Here is a 25,169-nt window from a genome sequence, read left to right on the forward strand (position 1 = left end):
TCCGCTCTGGGAACCAAGTTGTCAAACTTCATTAGAGTTTCCTATTATGAGCCAAAGAGGGCCAGAAAGTGCTGCACCTTAGTGAGTTAAGGGGGAAACCAGAAGGAAACAGGGAGAGAAAACACCAACAGTGTAGTGGATCTGTTTCATTATCTCTCACAACCAACACCTTAACACCCAATGGTATAAAACACTAAAGTAGTGGAGGTACTGATAGGATAGAATAGACCACCAGAGGAAAACAGTGCAGAAGGAAGATAGAGGGCCTGAGATAGGTGTGATGTCTGAAGAGAAAGTCATCATATTCTAACAGGTTCTAACAACGGTTCTCAACAATTGGACTCAACAGAAGCTGGTAAGCCCTGAACCAACATGTATGTGTGATGGAAACCAATGCCCAGAGGGGCTACCAGGACCCAGCAGGGCCAGGCTAGCAGAGCACCCCCAACCCCGGGCAGCCAGGAGCATCCAGAAGTCATCACCCGAAGGGCCACCAGGGGCGCAGAGAACCACGTAGACCCAGAGATCAAGAGGAGGCAGTGACCGCCACCATCAGGGCACCCAAGACAAGCCCAGGGGGTAAGGAGGCCCACCTGCCCCAGTGCACTGCAATCTGCCCCAAAAGTTTTCTAAAAATATTGGGAGACATGGTTTTGTGAAAAAAATATACAGATGATGGATGACTTTTCCATATAAAATATCTTCTTCTTTTCCTTTCGGCTTTTCCCTTCAGGGGTCGCCACAGAGAATCAGTGTCCTCCATCTAACCCTGTCTTCTCATCCTCTTCTCTCACACCAACTACCTTCATGTCTTCCCTCATTACATCCATAAACCTCCTCTTTGGTCTTCCTCTAGGCCTCCTGCCTGGCAGTTCAAAACTCAGCATCCTTCTACCAATATATTCACTATCTCTCCTCTGGACATGTCCAAACCATCTCAGTCTGGCCTCTCTGACTTTATCTCCAGAACCTCTGACATGTGCTGTCCCTCTGATGTACTCATTCCTGATCCTATCCAACCTGGTCCCTCCATATAAAATATCAAAATAATAGAATGTAAGTGTGTATAGAAGGGGATGTGGATTGTGTGTCTTGTACACCACTACCCTTGTCGTAACTCAAGATCTTTTTAAGAAAATCGTCTCACAAACAGCACCAGTCCTCATTCAGTGAGCATATCAAGGTTCTTTTTTCACTTTTTTTAGCCAGAACATAATCATTCTCTAATCCTTTACATTGTTCTTTACAATGTCAAAATAAAACATTTATTTTTGAGCAAAATTGACAGTAAAATAAAACTTAGTAAGATGAAACTGAGTACAACTATAGATTAGCTGTTTTGTAGTTTATTTCCTGACTATAAGTCACATTCTCTTTGATCTGGACTGGAAGTAACCTAAACCATTTGTCTCCACTGTTCTACATTTGTAATGCACACTATTTAAAGTCTCAGAAATGCAGACATTCACGTTTCAGAATCATTTGAACATTATAAAATAAAGCACAGTATTAAGTCCCAAGAAAACATTTCAATGTGTTTCTGTGAAAATATTAGTGTTCCAGTTTGTCTCAATTCAGATTTTAGAATGGCTCAGCTTTTAGGTGAAATGTGTACATGTCGGCGTCTATAGAACAAATCCTTGTCCGAAGCGGCTCCACTGATCATTTCATTCAGTGTCTTTGTCTCTTCTGACTTCATTAAACCACAGATGATGTTTGGGAAGCTGCACTTCCTCCTTCCTCCAGTAAAATCCTCTTCTCAGCGCTCAACCAGAAGGTGCGGCCCTCCCTGTCTGCTATTTGCCATACGTCGCCCCTTTCCCACGTCTCAACCAGTCCCTCCAGGGGGACTGGCTTTTGTCCTGAGTGGCGTCTGAACTCCAGGCGGTGGAGGAGGCTTGCTGTGCCCAGACGGTGGAGGTCGTTCTGCTCGGCCGGCGGAAGAACGCCATCCTGTTGGCTGTAGACTTCTTCGGAGGAAGTTCAGACTGCTGCTGGGTCCGGAGCTGCTGGCTGATGATGGTCTGGATGTCGTCCTGCATCAAAGGTGGGGAGGAAAGCATGAGGAGCAGGTAGGCAGGCTGGTGTCTCACATCAGACCAGAGGAGCACACATTGTGACACACGGGTGTTGGAGCGCCACCTTCTGGACATGCAATGAACTGTTTTGACTTTTCATATGAAAACGGACCTTATAGACGCTGCCTGTGATTCACCTGTATGTGAATATATACGTATTAGACAAGCAAAGCGGCGGTTTAGAAGGGATCTTTTTATTAAATAAATAAACAAATAAATAAATTGTATAATAATCCCCGTAGGGATTTTCATTTTTTTCCATTCCAAATATTCACACACGTAAATGTATAGGGCCACACACACGCACGCACGCACGCACGCACGCACGCACACACACACACACACACACACACACACACACACACACACACACCTGTAGGCCTGCAGATAATCGGAGGTAGAGTGGTGAGCAACTTGTAAGGGGGTGGTGCATTGCTCAAGGGCACCTCAGCAGTACTCAGGAGGTGAACTGGCACCCCCCCACTGCCAGTTCAAAATCCAAATTTATTGGCCCACACGGGTCTTGAACCAGCGACCCTCTGGTCAGCCGATTATTTGATGATTGCTGATTATTGTAAAAAAAAAAAATTAGGTTGTACTTCAGTAAATAAGTATATTGAAGCGATGAGTTTTGGTTTCAAAATGATCTTTTCTTTACATCAGATATATCATGTATGACATTAGTTGAACCACAAGAGGGCGGTGGCAGACGGCTCAGCTGAGCCCACCTTCAGATTCCACGGACACGACAAGAGAGATCATTTAGTAGCTTCAGGGCGCAGATGAGATGGAACGGACAACAAGCTCTTCAGAGAACGAGGGAACCTCACCTGCCAGGCTTCCAGTTCCTGAGACAGCTCCAGTTTACGTTGGATGGCTTCCAATAGCTGGTTGTTCAGTGACATCATGTCATTTTTGCTTCTCACCAATTCAGCCTCCATCAGGTTTTTCCTACATTATGTCACAGAAACGACCTTCAGTTATATCAAGAAATGTCCTGTTCAAAGCTGATTACTTTATATATATACAAGACAATGAATTGTGGCTCTTTGTGTTATCATGTTACACATGCATAATACTTGATAATGTATGATATTTGGCACATATCTGCACAATTATTCCAAACAAAAGTAAAGAAGAGCTGGTTTGGTAAAACAAATATACAGGGTATAAGCAATATATTAAGTAATACCCCCCTCAAGGATCACCAAAGCATTTTGAATGTTTTGCATACCATAAAACACACAGAAGAATATTTTTTAAAAGGCTTCTCACTTGGCTATGGCCTCATCTCTGTCTCTGATTGCTTGTTGGAGGACTTCATGCTGCTCTTCTACGCTCTGCAGCTTCAGTCTCAAAACAGCATTTTCCTCCTCTAGATGGATTTTCTGTAGATAGAAGAAACGAATATTTACATTAGATTACAATGAATTCTCTGAATTTTTATCTAATCTGGCTGCTACCAAAGATAAGGTTATAGTAACAGGAGATTTCAATGTTCATTTTGACAGTGTGAGTTTCTGCGTTGGGTTCAAGTCTATGCTAGATTCTCTAGGTTTCTCACAGGTGGTGGATGATCCTACCCATAAGCACCAAAACACCCTAGAACTTATTCTTACCCACGGTGTAGAAATAGAGCACTTGTCAGATTACTCCCTAGTTACTTTTGACTTTGCCCTGACTAACATTGATCCACAGGATAAAACCTTCCTGATGAAATCAATCTCTGATACAGTAATGCCCCTCAGCCATGGAGATATAAAGCCATATGATATAAAGACAGCTTTATATCCTATAAGACAGCTCTCTGTAGAAGTAGAAATACTTACTTCTCTATATTAATAGAGGAAAATAAAGACAACCCTCTTTTTCTTTTCACATGAACTGGGTCACAGGAGGTTTGGATAGGAAAACACTTTCGAGATAGTTTGAATGAACTGATTATCACTGACGGAAAGGTTTCTAATCTGAGGAGTTACTGTACGTGCATACAGGGCTGGACCAGCTGATACTCTCATTACACATTTTTAGATCATGAAGTTAAACTTTCTGATTTCAATTGATATTGGGTAGGTTCTAGAGCCCAAGCTGTGGGTGGAGGTGAGCCCGACTACATCTAGTCGGTACCTCTCAACCTCCCTCACAATCTCTGGCTCCTTACCCCCCAGCGAGGTGACATTCCATGTCCCTAGAGCTGGACTCTTTGTCTGGGGATTGGGTCGTCGAGCCCCAAGCTGACGACTGCCACCCAATCCACACTGCACCAGTCCCCTACGGTTCCCTCGGCAGGTGGTGGGTCCACCGAAGGTTGGGCCTACGTTGTCCTTTCGGGCTGAGACTGGCCGGGCCCTACAGCCAGAGGCCCGGCAACCACCAGGCGCTCGCATACAAGACCCAACCCTGTACCTGGGTCCAGGGTGGGGCCCCGGTTACACCATACCAGGCTTCGATATTGTCGTTTTGAGACAGCTCTTAGTCTGGCCCATCACCCAGGACCTGTTTGCCAAGAGAGACCCTACCAGGAGCATAATGCCCCTGACAACGTAGCTCCTGGAATCATTCAGGCACTCAAACTCCCCCCACCACCATACAGTGTCAGTTCTAGGGGGAGTGGAATAATCTTTACATTTCAAAATTACTATTTGAGGATATTTGGAAGAGAAAGGTGCTTAAATGTTTTGCACACTGACTGTTGAGTTAAGTTGCAACTTGGTGCAAAAGTTTTTCTTTATTGATTGATAGTTTGATCCTTGATTGATGGAGTTCTGTGTGTTTAATAACCTGACAAATGATAAGGATTTATGTTAGAACAGAGAAACAAACAAACATGTTTTTTCTGTCTAACTGTAATGTTTGGAACTTGAATAAGTAATAAATTCAGAGTTATTTAACATAAGGAGTATTTACATTTAGTTACATTACATTGGGTAACATTTAGTTACATTTATTAACAAATTCTCCAAGTCATGCAGTATGTGACTCAATGAAGGTAACTGCAATGACCTTTTAAACGTATCTCCAGAACAACAGTGGCTCACAGTGACAGTCCTGAATCAGCTTGGTTCAGGTAATGATAATAAATGTAACGGGCCTCTTTAGATGTGGCCCCACCCTGACAGACGTTACCTGATCTCTCAGCTCCTGTGCTGCACTCACATTCCCACACAGATCACCCACCCCACTGACAAAAGCTCCATTCAGCTCCTGGGACAGACGTGAACAAAGAGATCAGGCGTCTGCATTTCGCAGAGGTTTATCACAGGTGCTCCGGGGGGAGGACGGGGTCAGGCGGGGGTATTTAGTTCCAGTGATAAATGACTGTTACTGACTCAAATATACACGAGACCCAAGAGTGATAGAATAAAAAATATGTGTGTCAATTCAAAGGAACATGTCTGTCCTTCTCTCATTTCACACAACAAGGTCGGCCTTTTTCCTAGCATTCCCCAGACATCACCGCATATTTTAGTGACGAGCGCTCACCTGGGGGCCGGATGCCTGCGCCAGGGTTTGGGCGATAGCCTTCAGCTGATGCAGCATCACCTGCAGACCCTCCTGTTGATCCACGACCTCGGTTCCCTCTGAGCTGTTCAGCTCCTGGGTCAGAGGCAGCAGTAACTGAAGGATGCTCCCCATTTCTTGCTTCATCTACATAAAACAGGAGAGGAGGCTCAGCTACGGGGTGTCAGGTTCACCTCACAACACGAGTGGTTTAGCTTGGGGGGCTGGTTGTGTATATTTCAAATATTTTTAAACTTTACAATGGTAAACAAAAAAAAAAGCCATCTCACAAATATAACAGCACCCCTCATGGCCACATTTTGAATGACATCAGGTCTGTAGAATTATAACACAAGGCAATGTCACAATAACTGGGATGTATCTTCAAGGTTAATTTTTAAATAGTATAAATGTGAACACATTACAGAGGGGTAAAAATATGCTGAAAGCTGTAGACCCAAGAACACCCCCCCCCACACACATTGTAGTTTAGCCTTGACAATCAGGAAATGACTCATGAGAGCAGTTTTACGTCACCTTTTCCCGTTAGAAAAAAACAATAACAGTAGAAACTCAAAGAGTGACAATTCTCATAAATGACTGAAATTTCTTGAACAAGACTAAACTAAACTAAAGGAACTTATCTTGTGTGTCCTGAGATCAAGTCGTTGTCAAGGAGAACTTGCACAAAGTGTTCTGTCAGCGTGTACCTCACAGAACAACAACATTTACTCATGTTTCCTTAACTTTAACTTCCAGCTGATCTTTTTCCAGTCCCATTGCTGTTATCTCACTAAGCACGTCTTCTTTCCAGTCGTCACTGGAAAATGATTTCCCCGAAACACAAAGGAGTCATTTGGGGCAACACAACAAAGGAACACGCCCAGAAACAAAACTTTTCAAACCCCAACAGCTCCAAATGAAACTGCTTTAGTTCTATTGTTCAAATCCACCAAAACATTTCTCCTACTTAGCAGAGGCCAACTTTCACTTTGGGCATTTACTCTGCAGCAACATACCTTTGAGATGATCTATTAGAGGATCCATGAGAAAGGCCTTCATGGCATTGCATTTCATTTTAAAAATATTTCATATGATATACCTACGTTACCAAACATTATATGAAGCAGTTTGTCAGTCTTTTCTCCTGTGTTTTTAACACACTGGCTCAGGCCTCTTGCTGTAGTACCTCTTCTTTACTAACTTCCAGCTCCGCCGTCTGCAGGCTGATCTCCATCTCTGACAGGAGGGAAGCGTTTCTGTGGCTCCTGGTTTCCTGCAGGAACAACTCTTCCTGAAGATCCTCCACCTGCAGCTGCAGCTCTTGCGAGCGACCGCGTGCCACCTCCAACTCCCTCTTTGCCTCAGCAAGCTGGAAACACAAGGAGTTACAAACCGTGGCATTAAAAGAAAAATAAAAACATATTCCAAAATATAATATGTGAGCAACCAGTACCACATATGATGGACATTATAATCAGGTGATCCATTTTGTATAATTGCGAAAGGAAGCACCACTGCTCCGTCCACGAATGATAATAAACAAGATAAGATAATATGGAACGGATTTCGAAAGTCGTGATGAAATCAGCTCAAACTGCCAAACATCCTGATGCGCCAAATTCCAGCCGGCAGTCCCACAGGAAACTAAAGAAACAGGACTGGGATCCAGAATGGCTGGTGAACTGTATAGCAACAGGACTGAGCTCATGGTCGAGCAATACTTTCAACAATCCAAGCGAAACTCATGTCGCCAGGCCGGGAGCAGTATTTTCCACATATTTCCGTACACACCTGCTGGCTGTGCTGCTGGTTGAGTCCATCTTTCAGAGCAAGGCGTGCGTTTAAAGTGTCTAAACTCGTCCTCAGCTCTTCGTTTTCTCGACACACGCTCTTCAGCTGCTCGTCCTGCAGCTGTTTCTTCTGTTGAAGATGCAACACCTGAAAGACAAACGAAAGAAAGCCTCAGTTTGACAAAAAACAACAACATATCTCAGTGTGTGTGTGTGTGTGTGTGTGTGTGTGTGTGTGTGTGTGTGTGTGTGTGTGTGTGTGTTCGCTGTGATGCTGAGGATACAGGTTCAGGGACACACACAGGCAGGCTACACATGCACAGACCAAAGCAGAGCTAACTAGTTAGCCAAATGCTAGCTGACTTCAACAGCTTGTGAGGAACTTTCAGTGTGCAGCTCTGATCCAGGTCATCTCCACACACTGCTACCGTAGCCTGAACACGATCTTCACCTCGGGGGTGACCATGCCCTGATCCGGGGAGAGGAGGGTGTTCTCACAGACGGGCTCAGGATACGTCAGTCACTCCCGTTGCTACGTCAAGAGCTGTTTATCCAAGTTTATCCAAATTTTCTGTGATTCTATTGATGCAGGAAGCGTTTGTTTTCCGGATTCTAGGAGTTGGTAGGGTTAGGGAGGACCACTATGTATATGTAGAGACCTGAAAAAATGTGTTCCATCATAGGACCCATTGAATACCAACGACATGTTTCTGCCTCTAATGATTGAAAGGGAACGCCTCGGGATCCCCCTGGGAGGAGCTGGAAGAGGGAGAGGGAAATCTGGGCATCCCTCCTGAGACTATTGCCCCCAGATAAGCGGTTGGAGATGGATGATTGGAGCACTGAAGGGACCAATAATGATCCCAAATTCTTTCATTATAAATGGGCTTCCACATTTTTGTTGCATTTATGCTGTTTTTTTTTCTGAGCCTTGACCTCCAAACATATCTAAAGTGAAAATTGATAAAAATTGAAAATTTCCCCACTGTGGGACAAAAAGGATTATGTTATCTCTTATCTTATTTTTATTTTCTTCTGGTACCTGTTTTTAGTTTTGTAGAATAATATCTGATTCTCTGTTGCAAGGTGAGTTGAATTAGTGTGCATAGTCCTCGCATGCTTGTTACCTGCTCCCTTATGGCACCGACCAGCTCCTCATCCTGGTTCCTACTGGGGCCTCCTTTCTGCTGGACCTCCTGCTTCAGAGCCTGCAGCTCACTTGACATGGCTTTCTCCACCTCCATCGCCTACACACAGATATAGACATTAAAAAAAAAACCACAGGTGAGATTCAGAGTATGAATAATGGAAGTGGAATGAGAGAAAAAATAGACGGCTTTTGAATTGGGAGGCATTTCACTCATCCCTCCAAAAAGGTTCACTCAGAAGGAAGCCAACCTCTAAACAGGAAGGGTGGGATGGCACATTTTTATCAGTTAACTTGAAACTCCAAACCAAGGCTTGCCTAAAACCGGAGCTTTGAGAGAATTGACAACATAGTCTTGAATCCAGAAATAACCAAATCCATAGCAGCAGGTTAGCCTGAGGTCGAGCCTTTTGAACTAGACCCAGATGGAGGGAGCAGAATGTACGACCTGCCTGAGCGCTGGGGATTAGATGACCAAAATGAAATGTGCTCAACACGCTGCAGGCTACACAGAACAGGGAAGTGGACTGTGTGCTGCCTTTAGATGAGCTGCTTATGAAGCTGCTTTGGACTCCCTGTGGGGTCTGAAGGTCAAATCTCAAGGTTCACAAAATGAATGCAGAACAGAACTAAAATTTCTCCGTACTTCACATGTAGATATTTTCTCCCAAGGACATAAAAACTTTACAGGAGCGCGGGCCCAAAAACATTCACATCACTTTTGTCCTTGAATTCCAGCCGGCTGACGTTCTCACCTCTGAACTGATTCCTTCAAAGCTCTCGCTCAACGTGAACGTCTTGATTTTGTTCTGCTGCTGCTCATGCATTCTGTTTTTTATGTCTATGGTTTGGACAAACTTATGTACTGTACAGTGGTTAAGGATGAGAAATACCGCTCATAGTTTGTCGTCTTTTTTTCTTTTTTAAAAAGTACCCAGCAGAATTTTTGAGCTATTGGAGCCATACAGAGAAAGGATTTATTCCCAAAGTAGAGATTTTGTTGGACTATATGCAACATGATGAACAATCCTGCCGTCCAACTGATCGCATTTATAAGGACTACCTGGAAAATCAAGAAAAAATTGGAAGTCATACTTCTTTATGATTCTACAGCTGAAAGCTAACCAAGCTTGAAGCCTCTTCTACAGCTGAACATGATGTGTCTTCTTCCATAACTCCATCCATTATGGAGAATCACTGACAACCTCTCAAATTTCACTCAACAACTTTCGCAAAGCTTAACCCTCAAACAAAGGATGACTCTGAAAATAAAAAAAACCTACACCTCATTGATCTTTTGTGTTCTACTGTTCTAGTTCTGAAGTTTAATGTACAAACCCTTGGCCTCCCAGTTCCTCCCTTCCATTCTGGTCTGGTACCCTCGGTTCCCCTTAGTCAGCAGTTCAGCAGGCCCTGTCAGGTTCCATCACTGCCACATAATACAAGATGAAAGGCTGGACTCTGCAGCAGATGGGCTGGAGGAACCTTGTTCTTGGTCTGTGACATCATCATGCCCCATTAGACAACAATGAGGCCGAGGGTAAACGCTGGACGCTGTGAGGGTGAAGCAGCTTGTGTATGGCGTTAAGGGAAGTGAGGCAGGCATAAGGACTCAAAGCAGTGTGAAGTGTGTACGTGTGTGTGTGTGTGTGTGTGTGTGTGTATGTGTGTGACAAGAGCAAAACAGGCTCAACATGCAGACACACAACCATCAAGGGTGCGTTCGCCTCTGAGAGTCATCATCACCACTGAATCATGTCGTCGACATGGGCCCCCCCCTTCCACAATGGGGGCAGTGACCCGCTGAGGAACCCTGAAAGCAGGACGCTCCATTTGGTGGAGACACAAAGATGATAGCCCCTCAAAAGGCCCCCCCAGCCTCAAGCCGCCACCAGCACACACGCTAACCCCAAGCTCAGGCAAAGCCCTCGGGGAACCCAGAGAAAAGACGGCTTTCCCCTGGGATGATGGGATGTTTGGATATGAGGAGCAACTTCAAAAGAGCAAATGAAAGATTTGTAACCCCCCCCCCATGCTTATTGTCCTTCTGGTTTTGTCTGGGAGCTGAGGGATGCTGTTACGGGGGGCAAAGGTCGCAGAGTCTCAATTCAGGCATCCCTTTTTTACAATAACGGAAATCTACGGCGAGAGATTTGTTAAAAATCATTCCAATAACACTCTGAGAGGATGGTGGGGGGAGAACACAAGACAGGAAAACCCTCACCGAACGGATTCACACTGGGAAAAAAAGTTTGAGCAAATAATGAGGATATTAAATTTAAAATATTGTAGAGAGGAAGTGAAGACAGTATTTCCTCTTTTGATTGATTTCATTTTCTGGACTATAAGCAGCTACTTTTTCCTAGGTTATGAACCATGCGGCTTATTCAAATCTGTTGGCTAAAATCTCTAAAGTGCATTACAACAAAGAGGGGATCTAATTGTAAATAACTGACAGTACACGTGAGGATAGGATAATAAAGAATTAAGGGACAGTTAGGCTTGAGAAAATGTTCTACAATCCAATCTTGGAACCCGGCTGGGCAGCTGGTATGGTTTACAAATACAAATACTGCTGGGTGTCATGTGTAGCAGTGAAATAAGTATGACACTATTTTATAATTTGGCCCAAAAGGATTAAATAACGGCATAAATAAGCGTATTAATAAATGACGAAGCGCTTGTGAGGCTGTTCCTCTCTGACACTGAAGAAGACGACTTCATGGGTTTCAGTGAAGATGAAGATGATTAAAGTGGCTTGTGGTTTCAAACACAAGAGAAATGAAGGTAAATAAATTGCAGTTATTTTCTCTTGGGTCTGTTCCGTTTTAATCAGTAAAGTTTCTGCTGTGTTAGAAGCCACTGTTTAGAAAGAATCTGTTCATATACATATTGTGTATGTACATTTACAGTCCAAAATTCTTCTGTATATGCAGTAAATATCCAATTTTTCAACATAGATATCTGCGGTTTATAGCCCAGTGCGGCTTGTATATATATATATATTTTCAAATGATTAAAAATAGAGTGAATGCGGCTTATATACAGGTGTGCTCTATAGTCCAGAAAATATGGTAAACAACCTCATGACGACACTTAAAGGTGGTGCACAATGCTGATTAATTGGTTACCACGATCATTACTGATTGTGTTCCTGGTAAACAACAAAGAATTGATCATCTAATGTAACCAATCAAAGAACACAACACACTGGAGGTTCTCCAATCATAATCCAGTTGAATCAGAAACACTCAAAATCAGATTCTAGATATTTTTATGACTGAACCGTTACGTTTGCACAAATCAATGCTTTCTAAACAACTGTGATTATCATGACCTCTTAATAAACGTGCGTTACTCTCCTGCATGGAAGCCAGAAGACAAACGTAAAGAGACAAAGGTAAAAAAAATAATTCAGATTTGTAAATGTGTAACTGGATTAAACTTGGCACAGGTCCAGTGTCCTAAATGCTCCTTTTGAAATATTTTACAGGTTTTGGCCCAAGAAGCAAATTGAATACAGTCCAGAAGTAACACTGATCATCAGCCTGGAATTCCTGATCCAGTAGATATGTTTATGCCAATTTATAAACTGATAAGATGAAATGGAAAGTTTTCTTACACAGGAGTCAAACTAAATTTTCTAAACTGAACTAAAATCCCTTAAATCTCTCTTTTCTTAAAGTCAATGTAAACGAACGAACTGCAGGTTCTTCAGCCAGATTTAATCCACTTATATACTGCCTAGAGAGAGATGATCAGACATCAGACATGTAACTCCTCTCTATTGCGCTTCACTTGAACAAAGAACATTTGTGATGCTGACAGAAACCCAAACGCGATGACATCACTCTACATTCTGAACGCTGACGATCTGGCACGCTAACATTGATTTTAACAACAGCCGTTTCCTCCAATGCACCAGGACGGAGAATCACAGTCGAGCTCTCCTCTCACATTGGGCTTGTTTTGCCATTGCTGGTAATCAGGATGAATTTTTCTCCTCTTCATCAGGTCTCTGTGGTCTGACACACACACCCTCCCCCAGATTCCTGCAAAGCTCTCTTTGCTCTCAAATTATAGAACTATAACTCGTGCCCTTCATTAGAAGAAGACACAATACCCAAAGGATGAAAATCAAGCAAGAGATAATGTCTACTTCATATAATACAAGGACTTTAACACACAAATGAATTCAACAAATTCTGGAAAGTCTTAAATTCTGAAGAGATTGGTTGATTTAGTGAAAATCATCCTGGAGTATTCTCATTTATTGTTCATTTTTTTTGTCTGTGTGATTAAAAAAAACAAAGTTAGTGGTTCCGCTTGGGTCTGGCTTCGAACACGACATACCGAAGCCACAGGTTAGTCCTGCAGCTCAGACAAGTCAAGATACCCAAAGACGTCATCTGGAAGCTCATGACGCTGCGAAATTAGTCTCCCTGAGTCATGACACGGAACAATTCCCTGTTCCCGTCCAGAGGGAGGGGTTGTCTGTCCGAACACAACTCACCACGGCAGGCAGGGCGACGAGAGCACCCTTCACCACGGCAGACATGGAGCTTCTTCACGCTCTTCAACCACGTCTGACGTCAGACAGTAAAAAAAAAACAAGACGGATTTTCCCTGCTTCCTTCTCCATAACAAGCCTCAACAGAGATAACACCTTCAGTCTCAATGGACTTCTACCTGCAGTCCTAGAGACTCAGTAGTCGCTCTAGCTGGGCCACGGAGGGGACAGACACAGTTCCTTATTATGTGGACCTTGACTCATGGGAGGGAGCACGTCGTCGGGATTTATTTTTAACTCTGAATCCATTCTGAAGCAACAAACAGGTTGCTTCTCAAAGACATTCGTCATGAGTAATGAAACGTGTCGCCACCGCTGTGTTTAGGAAAACATTTCCTACAATCTCAGGCTGGATAAACACCCACCGGCGTCCAGCTGTGTGATCGAAGCAGCTCCTCCATGTGAACCGATAAGGAGCCGTAAATGATGTCACCGGCTCGCCGTTCCCCCAAGGACACACTGTACCTTTGGATATTTGACTTGAACAGTCAAATATAACATGATAATGGTTTGAGTCAGCTGTTAACAGTCACTTGCCGTTATGTCAAACTGGTATTTAAGCATACATTAAGGATACATTACTGATGATGTGTTCAGGTTGCATCAGGAGGTGTATTTAAGAATGAAGCACCTCATTAAATACATTAATGATTGACTGATGGCTATGAAATGTCACAAAAAAAGGTAAAACGTTGACCAAAACACTCAAATACGTCATATTTTTCACCCAGCAGTCCTGAACTGTAACTACACGAGTTATAACCATCAATAGCAGGACTCTAACCTGGAACCGCCTTGTGGCAACAGCGCTACCCACTGCGCCACCGTCATATATTATGATATTATATTATAATATTATGCATTTCTGCTTAAAAGCAATGGCAGATTAATTTTCTGTGTGGGACTCACCGTGTGGAGCTGCTCCCGGAGGCTCTGGGTGAGCTCGCTGTGCTCCAGCTGGGCTGCTCTCTTGTCCCTCTCAGCCTCGCCGAGGGCCCGGCTGAGTCGCTCCACCTGGGCCCTCAGGTCCCTCACATCCCTCTCCAGGTCCCCCACCTGGCTCTCCCACTTTGATCGGCAGCCCTCCAGCTTCAGCTGCAGCTCATGCCTGCCCTGCTCCAGCTCCTGAACGGGGGGTGGGGGGGGGGGGCAAGAGTCATGCAGTCAGGACTTACAGTAAATGGAACCACACGGCATCACATTGACCTTTAGCGACAGGCTGGAACCTTACATCATTAGGGTCACATGAGCTTGTTTGGATGCTCATGGGTCACCAGGAAGTAAATGAGTGACAAACTACACTAACATATTGTTCACGTTGTGTGTTTTATCCATTACGTTAAAGTTTAAGTCAAATATTCACATGTCAGCGTACATTCTGTCAGTGAAGAGGTGATGTATTGTAATTGTCAACTGTTGGTGTGTCCGTCCGTCCGTCCGTCCACCAAATATCTTCACAACCGTTGCAGATAGAAAGATGAAACAAAAAGCGCTTTACTCTGGCAGCAAAGGGGATGAAAATGAGATGAGGACCTTGACCTTGAGAAAACTAGGTTAAGGTCAAATTTCAACTTTTATACATTTTTTTCCACACATTTCAGGAACCAGATAAGGCGTTATATTCAGGGAGGCAAGGGGATGAAAATTAGATCACAACCTTGACCTTGAAAAACTAGGTCAAGGTCACATTGTCACCTTTATACCTCTTTAAGTACACATCTTCGAAACCTGATGAGATATAATCACAAAACAGAAAGCAACATTTTCAGGAAGCCAGAGGCGCGAAAATGTGATGATGACCTTCACCTTTGGAAAACTAGGTCAACGTCAACTCACCACTTTTGTATCTTTTAGGGTGTAAAATTTTGGAGACGGATAATAAAAATTTGAAAATAATCAGAGGTCAAGGGAGCAGTAGGTCAGGGTAAAATTCTGAATTCTGGGGCGTCGCGGGATGTTGCAGTCTCTGACCGCCTTGTTCTGAATGGGAATGATGAGAAAAACGACAAGTCTCTATTTTCTATCTTCTCTGATGATATTTCCTCTAAATCCGTTACAGTTTAATTTAAATATAGAAACTTTCAATGTGTTGTTATTGAGTCTATTTTTCCACGACAAAAAAAAGGAGAACTTTCCAATCCGTCCCACGCCCCAGCTAAAACTTGACGGCAAACGCGACATGAAAATACGTCTCGTCCGTCTTCACGCGTCTTTACGCACCTCGTTTTGGTCCCAGAACCGGGTCGGTCTTACCTCCAGTTTGTCTGCGTACTGCTGATGAATGTCGTCGCTCTGATCTTTCAGCTGACGGTTTTCCACCAGCAACGCGTTTCCCAGCTGGGCTGCCAAAATAACCTCTTCCTCCTTTTGTTTTAGAGCAGCCAGAAGTTCACCGGGGTCCTGATAATCTGCTATTTCCTCTGTTCTGTAGTCGAAGTAGAAACCCTCCACCAGGTCCATGTTGTTGGACTTGATGCTCCACGCATCCAGTCGATCCATAACCGAGACCTGAACAAATCACACCGACGCGCACACAGGAGCAGAGCCAGTGGCGTGTGCGTCATGCGGGATGTCCATCACACGCTGCGCGCCGTGCGCTCAGCGGACGGCCGGAGCTCCGCGCTCCGAGACGCTGCTGCGTCTCTCGGCAGCAGATCCCCGTCTCCAGGGGGAGGTTCCTGCGGTCACCTGAGCTACTGTTACCATGTCACCGTCAAGAACCACACCTGTCCTCACGGAACACTCCGTCAGAGGGACACAGTTCCACTCCAGGAAATCAGAGGGATCACAAGCGTAGACTGACCTGAATCTCTGTCGCTCGAATTTCCAAAAATAAAGTTAGAGGCTTCATCTTTTGATTATTGCAGGATTGTTATGTTGGACTGTGGTTGATGTTCTCGTCAACCGTGGTACAAGGAGCCTGGAAACAACAGCTTCTTATAACCTTCTTTATTGAGTCTTAATTATTTGTTTTCTGCTCATCTTTTAATGCATGCAAAAGTAATATAGAACCGCCCTTTTTTATACGTACAAGAAAATTGAATTTTTATGATTGAAGATGGCAATTTTAAAGCGTTCCTATTATGAAAAACACATTTTTTCAGGTCTCTACATAAGTGGTCCTTCCTGACCGTAACAGGAAAACAAATGCTACTTGTATCAATAAATATATGGAAATAAATAGTAAATATATGGAAATTTTTGCTGGACACCCTAACAATTGTTTCATCGCAGCTCCTGTCTTGACTTAAAGGGACAGTAAAGTTAATTTTAAGTGACATATGTTATTCATCATTATGAAAAATAGAAGAAAAATTTTATTTTATATGTACAGTCAAACCTCGGTTTTCGAACGCTTCTGTTCTCGACCAAATCGGTTTTCGACCAGAAAATCTGAGAATTTTACTTCTCTGAACTCGACCAAAATTCGTCTCTCGACAAACCGAAAGAAGCCGAGCGTATCTGAACGCGACTCACTCGGGAGCCGAGCGAACTCCAATGCCCAGGATGCTTCCTCCGTAGCGCATTCGTGTTCAAAGTTCAATAGGATATCTTTTATTAAAATAAAACACAGTGTCTATTTCTATCCTTTTTTATTTATGGTAAACAGTATTGAGTGCAGTTTATGGTGTAAAATAGTAAAAAAAAGACTTAGAAAAAGTTGTTTTTTAGACTTGGAACGGATTAAAATTATGTACATTAATTATAATGGGAAAAACAGTTTCGGATTTCAAACAACTCGCTTTTCGAACAGCCTTCTGGAACGGATTATGTTCCAAAACCGAGGGTTGACTGAATAGCATCATCCCTTTGGTCAGAAAAGCTTAAAATCTGCACCGCAGCAGCGTCCGCATTCAGTGGTCACGTGGGCGTCATACGACATTGGCGACCAACTTAGCTTGGCAGCCATAGAAGACAATCCACAAAGCAATTAACTCTCTAAATACTGTATAATGGTTACCTGCGTGGTGAACGGTTGTGTCAACAGAACATCAAGAAAACACAAAGACAAGGACCTGTCCTTTAGAATACCTTCTGGGAACTTTTCCATACACACAGTAAACCAAAACGCGACATTATAACTAGTAAACAATATTAGAAGTGATAGACAGGTCAATTGATTTTATTTGAAATAATGTCGTCATCGGAAACTGAAGACGAGTTCCCAGTGAACCCACCTGGGGGTGTAATTATTCCATATAATTACCACCTGACGTACAAGGAGGACGAGAGTTTGGACATCTAGTGACTCATCCCAGGTGTCTTCATCTGAATCAGATTCTGACAGAGATATCTAACTAACGATACCATTAGACGACTGGTGACTACTGATATAGACAGACGACTGGACACTATTGACACCGATAGACGACAGGATATAAATCATGCTTTTCTTTTAAGGTGAGAAAAAGACTTGTTTCTGCTACTTTTCTTCCTATGATGGATTATGGAGACATTCTTTACATGCATGCTTCTAAGGCTTCGTTGCGTCTGCTGGACTCTGTATATCATGGCGCCTTTAAGTTTGTGACGAACTGCAAATCACTAACTCACCACTGTGTTCTTTATCAGGAAGTGGGATGGCCGTCCCTTACTTTACGCAGGTTGAGTCACTGGTATGTCTTTATTTATAAGGCAATATTGAAACTGCTCCCAGGCTATTTATGTACATACATTGTCCAGCAGACAAACACAACTTACTGTCTACGCTAACAAAACTTGTTTTTGCTGAATGCTGAATTGAGTTTGATAGAAAAGCGTTTCAGTTTGCAGCCCCTGTGGCGTGTAATGAGCTCCAGAAGGACATGAAATTACAGGAGCTCATCTCTTTAAATGCTTTTAAAACGACAGTTAAAGGTAGGGCAGATGCTGAACCATGCACTGGTTTCTCCCCATAGCCTATAGCACAGACCATTTGTTGGGGGCGGCAGTGGCTCAGCGGTAGAGCAGATGTCTCTTGGACAGATCGCCCCAGCCATCAGCTGATCGAGTCCTGCTCCCGCCATGATGCCACCAGGAGTGTGAGCTGACAGTGGGCGGTGTCAGCTCACCTCCCAGCCACTGCCGAGGCTACTTCATTATCTTCACTCTCTGATCACAAAGTTAGTGTAAAAGACAACTAGTATGTGTTGTTTAACAATTCATTATAAAGAATGTCAATAAAAGTCCTTTTTTTTAAATCTTGCGCTTTGTGGGTTGTGGGTATAGCTGGAGCCTATCCCAGTGGACCCACCACGGGCGAGACATGGGGGAAACACTCCAGATACATCTCCAGTACATCGCAGAGCCATTGCAGAGCTATACGAAAGATGACCGAAGCCCATTAGTGCATTAGTTCCCCAGACCTATGGGCTGTTGGTGATACATATTTGTTGTATTTTCTATTTATGTTTTTATTAATTGTTCTTGTTTCTAGGAACTCTGGCTTTCCACGAGTTACAAAAGGTTTTTAACAGCAAAAGAATTCTGAAGGATGTGGCAAAACTGAGCCCTCACCACCAGACTTCATCTTTAGAGGCCTTTCATAGTTTAATCCTTTGGTTTGCACCAAAGAAAGTTGTTTTCCCCTTAATTGGAATGCTTTGCAGGTAAAATTAAACTAGGGTTACTTCAAACACTACCTAAACTGTGTTTTAGTACCTGTGATTTGCCTTCTCACCTGCCTTCAGCAAAACTGCAGACAGACCACAAGTCAAAACCCAAGAAAGTGTACCCCTCTACAAGGTCCACTTTCTGAAGGCTTTGAAGGTACAATGAAGAGTCAAACCTCACAAGACAGAGCCAACATTCTGTTAGTTTTAGAATCTTTTAATATTTCAAACATAGTTTTAACTTATACTGGTAATCGCTCACAACAAAACACAGTAAAAATTAATCATATAAATTCATAAATTAGTGGCAAGTACCAGGATGTATTTGAACATAAGGTTTCTAAACAACTTAGCAAATCAAACAATAATAAAAGTAAAGATTTATCCGTTTTATTGAACTGGCTTTGTAGCTGACATGATGGACCTTATATTTGACAAAGTCTTGGTGGACCCCACAAAAGAGAGGTTGGATATTCCTGTCCCAGATAATCTGTCTGCCCAGTATGACTGTCTGGACAAAATGGAGGTCATTGTCAGTTATGTGACCAGGTCCAACCGAGGGTCACTCTAAATCCAGCGTGGTGGCCTTTGTCATCAGGGTATGCACATGCGTGTGTGAAGGACCAAACAAACTGGAAAAATGACCCTGATTGTGCGTCCTAAGTTGCCCAGTACCAGCTCACAAAACTGCAATTGGCAAGATGTCTGCAACATCAACGTGACATCCGGCTTTCAACGAGAGCAGACGTGTTCCTTATGTCCCCTGTTTTCCTTCTCTAACTCTCTAAAATGACAAGAGGAAAAGGAAAAGTGGAGGAGTTTGATGAGATAAAGGCTTCTCTAGTTAAGAAAATGGAGAAGTGAAAGAATGAGTTGCTGGAAGAGTTAAAGAAGGTCTTGGAAGAAGTGAAGCAGTTGCAGAGAAAAAAGGAAAGAGAAGGACAAATCCATTGTTGCCTTAGAACAGAGAGTGGATGATTTGGAAACAGCTACAATTCCTCCTCCTTGGTCAGCCATCTGTGGACAGTTTAAGTAACTTGTGCAGTAAAAGTTCAGTAAAAATGGAGCCCTCACCAACACCCAATAACGTCCCAGAGATGAAGAGGAAATCCAGATCCTGTGAAGTGAAAAAATTCTTAAGAATGAATGACTTATTTCCAAGTGACTTGGAAAGCAGCAGCTGGCGGATTGGGTCGAATAGCAGACGAGGAGTCCCGACAGAGCGGCTGCAGGTTCCCCAGATTCACGTCGCACCAGCGGAAATGAGGAGATCAGGGTCCATGGTGACTGAACACCACACCTGAGCCCTCCGAGGGTACCGAGCAGGGAGCAACAGGATCCTGGATATGAATATGTATTAAAGAAAATTAAGACATAAGGGGAAAGGGAATAATAATAATATTGAAAACATTAACAATAATAACAACAATAATACCCTAGTATGGCAAGTATAAAGTTATTAATGAGTGTGTCCCTCTGTGGCCATACGTAGGACTTAACGAAAGCCATATCCAAGCATCAGACTGGTGGAACTCTAGCTGTTGTACAGAGCGATTGCTTGTGGCTGGAATGACTTCCTGTATCTGTGGAATGACTTCCTGTATCTGTGGAATGACTTCCTGTACCTGTCCCTTGGACAGCAGAGCTGTAGCAGTCTGTTGGAGAAGGAGCTCCGCTGTCTGTCCAGTGTGTGGTGGAGAGGGTGATCGGGGTTATCCATGATGGATAAGTGTGTTCAGAGTCCTCCTGTCTACCATCCTTACAGTGGGAGCCAATGTAAGGATGCCAGAGCTTGAACAACCTGATAATAAGGAGTTGCAGTAATCTAATCTAGAAGTAACAAAGGCATGAATGATTTTTTCTGTGTCTTTAAAGAATAAGATATTTGTATTTTTAGCAATGTTTTGTAAATGAAAGAAGAATGTCCGAGACACAGACTTAATATGAGAGTTAAAGGACAGGTCTTGATCAAAGATCACTCCCAAGTTCCTGATATCATTGGTAGAGGATAAAGAAATGTTATATAAGTGAATTACAGTATTAGAAAAAATCCTCCCTGAGGTGCTTATGCCCAATAATAATAACTTGTTTTGTTACTGTTCAGCATTAAGAAGTTGTGAAGCATCCAGGATTTAATATCCCTGAGGAAGGTCTCTAATTTAATTAGTTGGTTAGATTTGTTTGTTTTAATTGACGAATATAATTGGGTATCATCTGCGTAACAGTCTAAATTAAAGTTATGTTTTCTTATAATATTTCCCAATGGTAACAAATATAAATTAAACAGTATTGGCCCTGGAACAGATCCTTGATCTGATCCTTGTACTCCACAGGTAAGAGGAAACTCTTTCTCCTTTCTTGTTTGTACATGTCAGCATCTCCTCTATTACTATATCATTCCTTCCATGAATCCTTTGGGGAGACAGTCCTAAACCCAGGTTCAGGTCTTGGCCGCATACATTGAAAACTGTGACTTATTGTTTTAGCCTGTCTGGCAGGTAACTCTGCCCAGTAAGAGCCCTTGTGGCTACTTTGGTCCGGCACAATATCCATGTCCTCTTCAAATGACTCATCAGGGGACTTGTGTGTGTTTGACTGCCCTTGTTCAGTGTGAGGGACTATAGGCTGGGTCTTCAATATCTGAGATGTCAGAATCGGAGTCAATGACTGCGACTGGCTCTTCATCCCCTCCGTTCTGGATCATTTGCAGGGCACGGTCCACAGGGATCCTAGCTGGCCTTCTAGCAACCATTTCACTATAGATAGAATAAAAACACACTATTAACCTGTAATGTGATCACACGTTAGAATATATCACTAAAAAATTAAGTTCATAAATAGAGAAAAGACTTACAAGTGTGTTGCTCTGTAGCCGTGGTGAGCTTGCTGACACCAGGTGTGTTGATTGGAAAGTTGCAGCAGAAGTGGCTGACGACATCAGATGTGTAAATGGAACAGTAAAAGTGGCTAAAAATTATGCGGGTTCATACAAAAATCCATTAAAATTATGTGGGTGTCATATGTGACCCCATTCGTGGAAGAGTGGGGTAGTGATACAAACACTGCAAATTCTTAAAAATAATTTATTATGTTTTAAAAATGAAATTGGCCTCATGTCACAAACATTTTATGAGGAATACCTGGTATATGAATATATTACAAGCTTTTATTTTGAAGCTGTTGAAGAAAAACAACCCATGTTGTCATGCCTGACCCCACATGTGCATCTCAGGGTTAAGTAATCCACGTGTCATTTAACTCACTGACATGTGAAGACATCTTGCTTTTGCTAAAAATAGCTTTTTCAATGACATGAAAATGAATTCTTGACTGTGATGTCAGTGAACATCAAAATGACTGAGTTCAGTTCAAGCTTCTGCAGGACAAAGGATGGGGTGGAGTTTGATCGGGTCGATGACCCAATGAGCTGAAGGTTTCTGAAGGCTCATCAGCATGCTTCACACTCAGTGATACCACGGATGCCCTGAAGCAACATAAAGGAAAATACCTGCACACCTGAGTTGAGTCAGGTGGACCAGTACTCTGATTGATGGGTGGAGCTGTGTGTGTCACACACCTTCACTCCTAACGTTGGTTCAGTGGATAGACTGATTCCTCCCAGATTCTGGGCTTCATTCCTGAAGGTCGACCACCTTCTGACTGAAGTAGTTCAGCAGCTTTGATTTGGTTCGTCACAGAACACAACTCTCCTGCTCTCTCGACACCAATCAACACGTGGTTCCCTTCCTTTCTCGCACTGTTTGGGAGGCTGCACCTCTGTTCTAAGGTATGTAAACGCCTTTTTAGAGCTGGTGTAATTCATCATTTTATTGTGGGGGGTGACCCTGAGGTATGTGTATTTTGCAGTGCATTGAGGGGGTTGGTGTCCCCCCCCCACTGCTGCTGTCCTGTCTTGCGGTTTGGTTATGCCTCCTTGTCTCAACTTGGTCTCGGGCTCATTCCAGTTTAAATCCTCCTGCATGTGTGTCCTCCAAACCAGTGTCTGTTTGACAGGAACCATTTCTACCAACACTGCTGGTAACAGGCTCCCAGCATGGCGCTGCTGAACCATCATCAGTTTGTCTCTGGTACACACCACACACACACCGCTGACACTGAACGCATATGTTTTACTTATTAATGCTTGTTTTCTATTATTATATTGGTTCATTTGTTGATTACAGTTTGCAATGGTTGTTGTTGAAAGTTTGGTCTGATTAATTATTTCATTTGTTAGACGGTGATTTTAGGTTCTATGTCCACATTGCTCCCATGTACAGGCTTGTCTTTGGTCAGCGCAATTAATGGTGTTTTGGTGAAACGACCATCGAGGTACTGGATGTGAATTTCACCTTGTTGAAATCATACTATACATTGTTTTATTTTAAAAGATAATTATTTCTTTATTAACTTTAGAACTAAAATCACATCTGGATCCTGTCGGAGGTGTTTCGTTCAAACCCGTGTTCCGATTCATGGGTTTACTGAGGGGTGATTCTCTCACCACCAGGTGGCGGTGTTGAATAACTTCCACTACAAGGGCACAACACCAGGGAGTGTGTGGAGGGAGGAAGAGATGAGGAGGATCTAGAAGAGAAAAGGAACACGGAAGAGCACGGAGATGACCCGGGTGAGACCGACGAGGGAGCAGAGAGCCGAGGAGAAGTAAGATGAAACGAGGGAGCACAAGATGGAAGGAGATGGACAAACAGAGTTCAGGAGGAGTGAGCATGAAGGAGAGGGAGAAGGGGAACACGGGAGGAGGGAGGACGACTGTGGGAGAGTCAAAGGGGATGAGACTATCATGGACAGTGAAGAGTGAAGGAGAGATAGAAAACATTGTAGAAACCAGAAAAAGACCACCGGGGAAAAGAAAGGGAGGAAATGAATGGGACACATAACAGATTGTTTTTTACTTGTGCACAACTAATGGTCCATTAACGCCAATGGTCCAAACGCCAATCCAGTATTATTTGTTAAGTAATGCCTGAGCAGTGGATATATGCAATTTCCTCCGGGATTAATAAAGTATCTATCTATCTATCTAATGGGCTGAGGACTCCTGACAGAAGACAGCGAACGTATCTGACGTGTGCTGGGGACATAATATGTCTACAAGAAACGCACTGGGATGACAGGAGTATGAGAGAGATAGAGAGAATGGATGGGTGAGATGTGTGTGAACAATGGGGGAGAGAGAGAGAGAAGAGTTTTTTGAGATTGGGGAGAGAGTGTGATGGTGTGTGGTAGTGGGTGATATGAATGTGTGGTGTGGAAGGTTGGATGTGTCTATGAGTGGTACGTTCAATAATGACTCGTCGAGAAGAAGGTTGAGAGAAGTGATGAGAGAGAGAGGAATGGTTGATGTGTGGAGTAAAAGGAATCCAGAGGGGAGGGTATACACTAGACAGCAGGTAGTTAGGGGGGTGTTAAAACAGAGCAGGATAGATTTAATACTGAGCACTAGAGACACGTTGGACAAGGTAGGCAGAATAGAGCACAGAGTCACAGCACTTAGCGATCACGTGGTGTTAGAATTTAGTTTAGGGACGACAGAAGAGAGGAGAGGTGGAGGGGTCTGGTCAGGAGTACAGCTAGGGACGTAGTTGAGGGTGAAAAATGTAACAAATACTTTTTAGGGCTAGAAAAGATTAGGCAGAAGAAGCATTATATAGAGCAGATAGAGGGAGAGCAGGGAGAGATAATTAAGGACTATGTAGGGATAGCAGTTAGGGTAGAACAATATTATAGGGACAGCGATAGCAGGATTAGGGAGAAATAAGAGTCCAGGGATAGATGGCATTGTAGGTGAATTTTATATAGAATTTAGGGAAGAGTTGGTGCCAGTGTTAGGGAAAGTGTTTAGATGGATAGAGGAGAAGGGAGAGATGGTAGGGAACATAGGTGTAGGGCTAGTTAGCATCATACACAAAAAAGGAAGTAGGGATAGATTAGAAAATTACAGACCACTCACCATGTTGAACAATGATTATAAAATACTGGCACGGGTGTTAGCTGCTAGAATTAAAAAAGTGATAGGGATGGTAGTTGGGGAGACACAGGCCTATAGCATACCGGGTAGGGACATATCAGACACAATCAACAGCATTAGGGACACAATTGAGCACATGAAGACAGACAGAGGAGGGATAGTTATTAGTTTAGATCTCAACAAGGCCTTTGATAGAGTAGATCACCTCTACCTGTACACGGTGTTAGAAAGAGTAGGATTTGGGCATAGGTTAATAGGTTGGGTCAGGACAATGTATAGTAGGGCAGTTAGTTGTGTGAAGGTTAATGGGATTGTCAGCAACACTTTTAGAATAGAAAGATCAGTCAGGCAAGGGTGTCCGATGTCGGCTCTGCTGTACTCACTGTCAGCAGAGCCGCTGGCAGAACTTATAAAACACAACAATAGGATTACAGGGATAGACACACCAGGAGTTAGTTTATTGTATAGAGGGAAAGTTTTAGTTGTAAATCAGTTAG

At 43.2% G+C, this 25,169-nt stretch overlaps 1 protein-coding gene across 2 annotated transcripts; it reads right to left on the reverse strand.

The window, feature by feature from the left end:
- Positions 1-1,165: 1,165 nt before the first annotated feature.
- Positions 1,166-15,889, reverse strand: si:ch211-235m3.5 (BICD family-like cargo adapter 1). 2 transcript variants are annotated; one of them, XM_068317337.1, is made up of 9 exons: positions 15,310-15,889; positions 13,999-14,214; positions 8,500-8,619; positions 7,374-7,520; positions 6,769-6,951; positions 5,562-5,726; positions 3,354-3,466; positions 2,909-3,029; positions 1,166-2,036 (listed from the first exon to the last, which is right to left on the reverse strand). In XM_068317337.1, exons 1-9 carry the CDS (start codon positions 15,586-15,588, stop codon positions 1,797-1,799), a joined length of 1,584 nt encoding a protein of 527 aa, XP_068173438.1. In that variant the 5' UTR covers positions 15,589-15,889; the 3' UTR covers positions 1,166-1,796. The 2 variants fall into 2 exon arrangements, with proteins under 2 accessions (XP_068173438.1, XP_068173439.1); XM_068317338.1 differs by having other exon boundaries at positions 15,343-15,882.
- Positions 15,890-25,169: the final 9,280 nt, after the last annotated feature.

Source organism: Antennarius striatus, chromosome 6, assembly GCF_040054535.1.
Source record: "Antennarius striatus isolate MH-2024 chromosome 6, ASM4005453v1, whole genome shotgun sequence".
In the NCBI taxonomy this organism is placed as follows: domain Eukaryota; kingdom Metazoa; phylum Chordata; class Actinopteri; order Lophiiformes; family Antennariidae; genus Antennarius; species Antennarius striatus.

Coding starts and splice junctions, on each gene's coding strand:
- si:ch211-235m3.5 (XM_068317337.1), bottom strand. CDS start 15,588: ATGGATCGACTGGATGCGTGGAGCATCAAGTCCAACAACATGGACCTG. Junction 3,467..5,561: donor CGCAGGCATCCGGCCCCCAG/GTGAGCGCTCGT, acceptor TTCTATCTACAG/AAAATCCATCTAGAGGAGGA. Junction 3,030..3,353: donor AGAGATGAGGCCATAGCCAA/GTGAGAAGCCTT, acceptor GACATAATGTAG/GAAAAACCTGATGGAGGCTG.